The sequence below is a fragment of the Sapajus apella genome, unplaced genomic scaffold, assembly GCF_009761245.1.
Source record: "Sapajus apella isolate SASKATOON/1434 unplaced genomic scaffold, GSC_monkey_1.0 scaffold574, whole genome shotgun sequence".
NCBI lineage: Eukaryota > Metazoa > Chordata > Mammalia > Primates > Cebidae > Sapajus > Sapajus apella.
In genome coordinates, this window is record NW_022437500.1 from 32,496 (window position 1) to 40,671 (window position 8,176).

Sequence of the window (8,176 nt, forward strand, 5' to 3'; positions counted from 1 at the left end):
CAAGTTACTCAGCCATCAGTGGGCATAACTGCAAGGTGCTTCAGAGAATGTCAGTTCTTCCAAAGAGCAAAGCACTTCACATTGCGAAATGAATTCCCACCAGTCAGCTTAATTTTTTCCTTCTTCTCCAGGCCTTCCCTGCCATGGCAGGGAGTAGTGGGTTTGTTTAAGATCATACAACAAGTAAATTGTGGGGCTGGGGCTCAAATCTACACCTTTTCCTCTGCCAGCTCCCTGGTGAAGTCCCCTCTTTCTAGAGTCAGTCAGCAGAATTGTCATGGGTGCAGCCAGGAAGTCCCTGGTAAAGGAGGTGCATTGATCAGGGGAGTGCTACAGGACAGCCACCCTGGTCTGGCGGGGACAAGGATGTTGATGGGCTTAACCAACAGCAAGTGATTTCAACCAGGACCCTGAAGGAGAGGAAGGATTCTGCTGGAAGGAAATGGTAGGACAGAGGTGGTTGGAGGAATGGAGGCAAACAGCTGGAATGGAGGTAGATGGGTATTTTGTTTCAGCTGGAGAGGGTGTTGTGAGGAAGCTGGAAAGGAAGGTTGGATTCAAGTTAAAAGAGCCTCAGACCTGCCTGCCTTTCAAGAGGTGCTGCAGGCACCCACAGGCACAAGCTGAAGCCAGCAGCTTGGCTGGCTGACAGCAGGTGGTGGAGCAAATGCTGGCCCCCTCCCTCTAGCCTCTGGGCCCTTTGCAGTAATCACCCAGGGGCTGGTAAAGCCACTGAGAGCCCTATTGGCACCTCAGTATCACAGTGTTACTTATCAGTGATGTGAGGCTGCTGTTGAGAGTTGAGGGAGGGGAATGGGCAGGCAGTTTTGAGAAGAACCTTCCGACAAGAAACGTGAGAAAGGTTACAGCAGTGTGAGAAAGACTGTGAACAAGGAGACAAGTTAGGTGGCTGCTTACCCTACTGGGGGGATGTAATCTGGGCCAATGCTGCCAACAAGTTTTTCTTCACACGAAAAAAAAATTTTGGCTGAGCACAGTGGTTGATACCTGTAATCCCAGCAATTTGAGATGCCAAGGCAGGTGGATGGCCCGAGGCCAGGAGTTTTGAGACCAGCCAGGACAACATGGTGAAACCTCATCTCTACTAAAAATACAAAAAATTAGCCAGTTGTGGTGGCGCGTGCCTGTAATCTCAGCTACTCTGGATGCTGAGGTAGGAGAATAGCTTGAACTCGGGAGACAGAGGTTGCAGTGAGCCAAGATAGTGCCACTGCACTCCAGCTTGGGCAACAGTGAGATTCTGTTCCCCCCCCTCAAAAAAAATGGATTTTAAAGAACAGCTTTAAAATCATGAAGACATTTTCTCTATTATTAACATAATGTATAACTTTATCCAGACTTCCTTAGTTTTTTTTTTTTTTTTTTTTTTTTTTTTTTGACATGGAGTCTTGCTTTGTTGCTAGGCTGGAGTGCAATGGAGTGATCTCGGCAACCTCTGCCTCCTGGGTTCAAGCGGTTCTCCTGCCTCAGCCTCCTGAGTAGCTGGGACTACAGGTGTGCGCCACCATGCTCAGCTAATTTTGTTTTGTATTTTTAGTAGAGACAGGATTTCACCATGTTGGCCAGAATGGTCTTGATTTCCTGACCTTGCGATCTGCCCACCTCGGCCTCCCAAAGTGCTGGGATTAGAAGTGTGAGCCCCTGTGACCAGCCCAGGCTTCCTAACTTTTTACCTACTGTCCTTTTTCTGTTCCAGGATTTCACATCACATTTAATCACTGTGTCTCCTTAGGCTCCTTTTGGCTGTGACAGATTTAGACCTTCCTTGTTTTTGATGATTCCTTGACAGCTTCGAGGAGTATAGGTCAGATACTTTGTAGAATTTCTCAGCTAGGATTTGTCTGATGTTTTTCTCATGATTATTAGGGTTGTGGGTTTTTGAAAAGAGACCACGGGCCGGGCACGGTGGCTCACATCTGTAATTCCAGCACTTCGGGAGGCCAAGGCGGGCAGATCACCTGAGGTCAAGGGTTCAAGATCAGCCTGGCCAATATGGTGAAACCCCATCTCTAGTAAAAATACAAAAATTAGCCAGTTGTGGTGGCAGGCCCCTGTAATCCCAGCTACTCAGGAGGCTGACGCAGGAGAATTGCTTGACCCCAGGAGGTGGAGGTTGCAGTGGGCCAAGATTGCGCCACTGCACTCCAGCCTGAGCAGCAGAGCAAGACTGTGTCAAAAGAAAAGAGACCACAGAGTTGTTCCATTCTCATCCTGTTATGTTACTTAAACATGGCTTATGGCTGAATATCACATTTAAAAATTAGATAATTTGGATTTTTATGTGAGATCTGATTTCTTGAGACAGTGAATCTGACAATCTGAAGTAGGGCTTCATCCTGATATAGTAACAGCTAACCGGATGGAGTGGTGGCTGTCCTCTTTAGATGGGCTGTGGATTGGCCAAGGTTCTGGTGTAGAGTGCAGTGCCCTGGGGGAGTTAACAGGAAGGGGAATGGGTGGATTATATACTTCCAGGTTTAAGGGGTAAAGGTGTTACTGGGAATTATTCATTTTCCACTCATAGTGAATTTCTCTCTGAAGCAGAGTGATTAAGATAGATTGTGGGGAAACAAAAAACAAAAACTCAAAACCCTAGATTGTGCAACTAAACGACCTGATTTGCCTCTATTTAAAGTGGGAATAAGTACCTACCAATAAGTACTACACGAGATAACCCTCATGTAATAAGAATTGTTAACAATGGCACATAATAAGAACTTAACGTGTTTGCTATTAGGAAACTTAAAAGTTTACTTGGAAGAGCAGAGGAGCTAAAGTCTAACAACTGCCACTTTCTTTTTCCTGGTAGGAGGCTAGCAGGAGGGATGTGGTGGAGGTGAGGGGGATGGTTACATTCCCACGGTAACGGGGCAGATATGGGAACTCAGTCTCCTATTCCTTTCTTCAGTTCTCAGCTCCACCAAAGTACCCTTTTCCGGGATGACAGCTGTCATTTACGGCGTTGAACTGTATGCCTAGCGCTGTACAAGTGTTTGCACTTTCTCCTTGAATCCCCACAGCTACCATATAGAATAGAAGCCACTGATAATACCCATGTGAGGAAACAGATCCAGAGATGGGGCTTGCCTCAAAACACAGCTGTATGGGCAGAGTCGGGTTTCAAATTCAGTCGACTTGTTTTCAGAGCTCGGCGTTCTTGTCTTCAGAGCTCGGCTCCTAACGCCTGCTTGGGCTGTCTGCTGAACTCAGCGTGGAGCTCTGAGCTTGGATTTGCCCCTCCAAGCTGTGTAGAGAACGCGCCACCTGGGCCGAGCAGGGGATCCCGGAACGCTCCCGCCTCCCCTCCGGAAGAGGACAGAGATGCAGATTCTCCCCGAGCGCTGGTTTGGAAGTCTGGACACTTAGGTCCAGTGCGAGCCCAGTGACTTGTTGGGAGGCCCTAGGCCTCTGGGCTTCAGTTTCTCGGGCTGTCAGCCGGGTCCCGGGGCGGATAGAAAGGAGCTGCTCGGCGCTGGAGGCGCGCCCTCCCTGCTCGCAAGCAGAACCTTGCAGGCGGCGGCTCCGGGAGCTGGCGGTGCGGCCGGAGCAGCGGACCCGGCGGACCGGGGGGCGGGGCGGACAGGCCTGGGCGGGGCGGGAGGCGGAGGCGCCGCGTAGGCCCGGGAGGCCGGGCCGGCAGGGCTGCGAGCCCTTGCCTCATGCGCCGCCGCCTCCCTGCACGATGTTCCCCTCGCGGAGGAAAGCGGCGCAGCTGCCCTGGGAGGACGGCAGGTGAGCGGCTGCGGCCGGCCCGAGCCCGGTCCTCCCGGGCATCGCTCCTTTTCGGGCCGCCAGTAGAATCTGGGAGCCCGAGGCCGTCGCGTCTCCGTGTCTGTGGGTCCCTGTGGGTCCCTATGAGGGCGTGTGGTTCTCCTTGTGGGTCCCTGGCGCTCTGTTCCGGTTTCTATCTGTCCGTGTGGGTCTGTCTCTCCCGCCCTCCGCCACTCCCCGCTCTCTCTCTCTCCGGTTTCCGAGACGGTCGTTCTCCCCCATCCTTCCCCCTCGCCCCTTGAGTCTATTTTTCCATTGACCATTGACCTCCCTTTGCTAGTCTCTCTCATTATGTGTGTCGTTGTGTCTGTGTTTCTCCACCAGCCTCCCTCTATCTGCATGCGGGTCTCTGACTCCGCTGACCTCTCGCCATGGATTTGTGTTTCTCATCTGTCTCTGATCTCTGAGGGCGTTTTTTCATTTCTCTGGTCTCTGCCTCCCTTATCACATCCATATAACCTCCGACCCTACCCTCCCTTCTTAACGCTTCCCCTCCCCCACCCCCACCCCCACCATCCTTCGCAGGCTACCCAGCAGAATCCACCAGACAGAAGCTCCGTTCGCTGCCTGGCTGGTCACTGCCTGGCACGTACCAGACACTCCTCATACACCCATTAGTCCATTTCCTGTGCAGCTGTACTTGCCCTACGCGGAAGATGTGAGCTTGGCCCACACCTTAGCTAATGATGTTTTTCACTAAAGCAGAATGGGAGAAGCGATTTGACTGCCTCCATTTGGGGGCACTTGAGATGCTGGAGATATGCCCCTAAAAGTCTTCTTACAGAACACATGACTGGATCTGCTCCCAGTGAATGGCTCCTCATTTCCTTCATGTTTCTTAAGTTTGCCAGGTGCCATGAGATTCTGGAATTTAGTGGGCACAAATTCTTACTTTTGGGGATTTTTCAGACTTGGTGTTGAAAGGACAAGAGAGGGATATAACAGAAAGCATGGATTAGAGTTTGACCTGGGCAGGAGTTCTCCTTAATAATGTGAGCAGAGGGCCGGGTGCGGTAGCTCACACCTGTAATACCAGCACTTTGGGAGGCCAAGGTGGGCGGATCACCTAAGGTCAGGAGATTGAGACCCATCCCGGCCGACATGGTGAAACTCTGTCTCTAAAAAAAAAAAGGGGGGGCAGAGACCATTGCATCTTTCTGACTACAGCCTTTCCATTGCTGAGACACTTATCACAATATTGACTCTGCAGCTGTGTGAGGATTAAAGGAGAGCATACATGTAAATACCTTGGCACTGCCTGGCAGAAGAGGAGGTGCCAGTTGTCTTCCAGTTACCTTTGCAATTTTGAGGCTCTGTAACTAGAGCAGCTGAGGATTCAAACCTTGTGGTACAAAGGTTTGTATGAGACAAGAAAGGAAAAGTAATAGAGGAGCACTTCTGTTTCCTGGTCCCTTTCTGTAACAGTGTTCCCACAGAAATTTACTGATGTCAATTCTGTGCTTTTGACACAGTGCTGCAATGATCCACGCCACAGATGCAGGCTAGTGCAGCTATTGAGTGTGGGCTCTGGATCCAGCCTGTCTGGGTTTGAATCCGCCTCTTACTAGCCTTGGTCAATGATTGATGAGTGCTGGGCCTGGGAGCTTCTGGGACTGCAGAGCTGGAGTTTGCCACCAGAGGGCACAAGGAGCAGCTCTTCTCAGCGTCCACTGTCCTGAGGAATTGGGACTCTGGGTTCAATTGAATTGCTCAGTGGTTTGTGCTCTTAGAGCACAGGATGATGCCCATGGGGACGTGCTCCTCGTAGGAGAGGGGAGCAGGGCCAAGGGAATAGCATGTGAAAGTGCTCAGAGTGCCCAATCCATGCCGTTCCCCTGGGTAATAGTCACTGCTTCTTTTCCTGAAGGTGGGATATCACCCCATATCCATCTCTCCAGTCTCTACCCTGTCCCCAGAAAAAGCCCAGAGGGCAAGGGAGAATCTATAGAGGTTCCAGCCTTCCCAGGCCACTCTCAGGACTGGGCTGTGCTCCTCTCCAGCCGAAACCACCACCACAGGATAATGGGGGGTAAGTCAGAAGCCCTGGGGCGGGGTGTCTTACCAGGCCACCTCTCAGCTGTGTGTGGAACCTGGGACTGGCTTCAAGGCTTCCAGATTGGCAGTTGTTCCTCTAGAAAAAGGGAGAAGTTAGTCTGGCTCTAGCATGTGACTTAAAGCATGCCCAACGGCTTTAACCCTTCCTGTAACTCACTTTGTAAGCTCTCTGCTGCCCGGCCTGTTCTTGCTGTGCTGGGGCCACAGATATGAATATGACATGGCCTGACAAGCAAGGACACAAGGCATGAAAAAGCAGGAAGTAAGATGCTGCGGGAATACAAAAGTGGATGCATTATGCAGGCAGGTGGCAGTGCTGGCCATGACATTGGAGTTTGGCCCTGAAGGATCAACAGGGGGCCTCAGGCAGTTAAAGAAGGACATTTCAGGCAGAAGGAGCGGGCTGTGTGAGGGCTGGAGCAGGAAGGAATATGACAAGTGGAAAAGCTCTGAGGTGCCCAGGATAAGAACATGGGGCAAAGTTTGGAAGCACCTGGAGTTGGGGCCAGGTGACAGAGGGCTTTGACTGTCAGGCCAAGAGCTTGGCCTTTGTCTTGCAAACAGAGGAGGGGAGGGTCATTCAGAAGATTGAAAAGTGGTCCCAGCAGGGCAAGGAGCAGATGAGTGAGGAAGGATCAGAGGGGGACTTAGGAGATAGAATTTATAAGGCCTGATAGCTAATTGCTGACTTTTACAAGTTGTGGATTCCTTTGCAGATTATTCTGGGGAGAAGGTAGGGGCATAGAGGAAGCTTCCCCCTTGGTGGATTCTTGAGCTCCTCTTTCAGCATACTTATGAATTTCCAGAGGAGGGGCAAAGGAAGCTGGTGAATTCTACCTGTTTCTTTGTATTTGCTAACCAAAAGGGCTGTCTCCTTGCATCACCCCAATGTCTAAGACATTTCATTTGTTTTTCCAAGTTTCTGAAATCAGTGCCTGTGCTGTGCCCAGCCCTCATCTTTCTTTCCCTCTCTGTCTCCCATCTTTGATCACATGAGCTCCCTCTTGGACTAAAGGTTTGAGGCTCGTTCAGTGAACTACCACTGACATTTGGGCCTTGCATTGCTTTGGGGGCAGGTCGGATCTTCCCAGAGTCAACATTGGTCATTTCACCTGGACTAATGCCAGCACACACCCATGTCTGGGTGGCCTTCCTGATCATTCTGGGAAGTAGGACGGAGTCATGGCTTCTGCTGGGGCGGATTTGTAGGGGAATGGCTTTGGAAGGCAGTGGGCTGCATCTTTAAGGTGGGGCTTCTGTCATTGGCTCAGGACATTGAGCCACTGTCATGGGGAGGAGCACATGCAAGTGACAGGAACCTCCTCATTCTTGCCCTGAGCAGCTCTGACCAGAACTCCATCACAGAAAGTAAGAGAGCATCGAGGAGCTAGGGCAGCTCTGTGACCTGGGAATGGTTCAGATGGCTTCCCAGGAGTGGGTGGCATGGATTGGGTGTAAAGAGGTAAGCAGGATTCCAATGCATGGTAGTGGCATGAGCAAAAACATTAAAGTTGCTTTTGCACTAATTCCCAGGGGCTTGGGGTAGACCAGTTATGTGCAGCCTCCTCGTGGGAGGCTAGGGAGGGGGTCTGTCAGAGGGCCCCAGCACAGCCCAGCCCTGCCTTGCCCCTCTGACCCTGTCCCTACTCTTGTCCCAGGTCCCGGCGGCTCTCTGGCGGCCTCCCTCGAAAATGCTCCGTCTTCCACCTCTTCGTGGCCTGTCTCTTACTGGGCTTCTTCTCCCTACTCTGGCTGCAGCTCAGCTGCTCTGGTGACGTGGCCCGGGCAGCCAGGGGACAAGGGCAGGAGACCTCCGGTCCTCCCCGAGCCTGCCCCCCAGAGCCGCCCCCTGAGCACTGGGAAGAAGATGCATCATGGGGCCCCCACCGCCTGGCAGTGCTAGTGCCCTTCCGTGAACGCTTCGAGGAGCTCCTGGTCTTTGTGCCCCACATGCACCGCTTCCTGAGCAGGAAGAAGGTCCAGCACCACATCTACGTGCTCAACCAGGTGGACCACTTCAGGTAGCGCCTGCCCCCACCTCCTCCCCTCCCGGCACCCCTTTCCTGGGCTCAGGCTTCTCAGGGCCTGTGAGAGGCCACCTGGGGCTGGGGGCAGGAGGGCGGAGGGTGGCAGGCCCCTCTCATTGAGTGTGACGGGAATCTTTGGAGAGGGCCCTGATCTAACTGCCATTTTGAAGAGCTCACTGTGGCTGCTGTGTGTGGAATCGATTATACCAGGGTAAGAGGAGAAGCATGGAGACCAGTTAGGTGGTTACTGCTGTGGTCTGAGATGACAGTGGCTTGATGGTGTGGTGCTGGGGGCGGTGGGT

At 52.2% G+C, this 8,176-nt stretch overlaps 1 protein-coding gene across 2 annotated transcripts; it reads left to right on the forward strand.

Moving 5' to 3' along the window:
- The first annotated feature begins 3,601 nt into the window (after positions 1-3,601).
- Positions 3,602-8,157, forward strand: LOC116546085 (beta-1,4-galactosyltransferase 7-like). 2 transcript variants are annotated; one of them, XM_032272426.1, is made up of 3 exons: positions 3,602-3,753; positions 5,660-5,821; positions 7,506-8,157. In XM_032272426.1, exons 1-3 carry the CDS (start codon positions 3,704-3,706, stop codon positions 7,870-7,872), a joined length of 579 nt encoding a protein of 192 aa, XP_032128317.1. In that variant the 5' UTR covers positions 3,602-3,703; the 3' UTR covers positions 7,873-8,157. The 2 variants fall into 2 exon arrangements, with proteins under 2 accessions (XP_032128317.1, XP_032128318.1); XM_032272427.1 differs by lacking the exon at positions 5,660-5,821 and having other exon boundaries at positions 7,506-8,155.
- Positions 8,158-8,176: the final 19 nt, after the last annotated feature.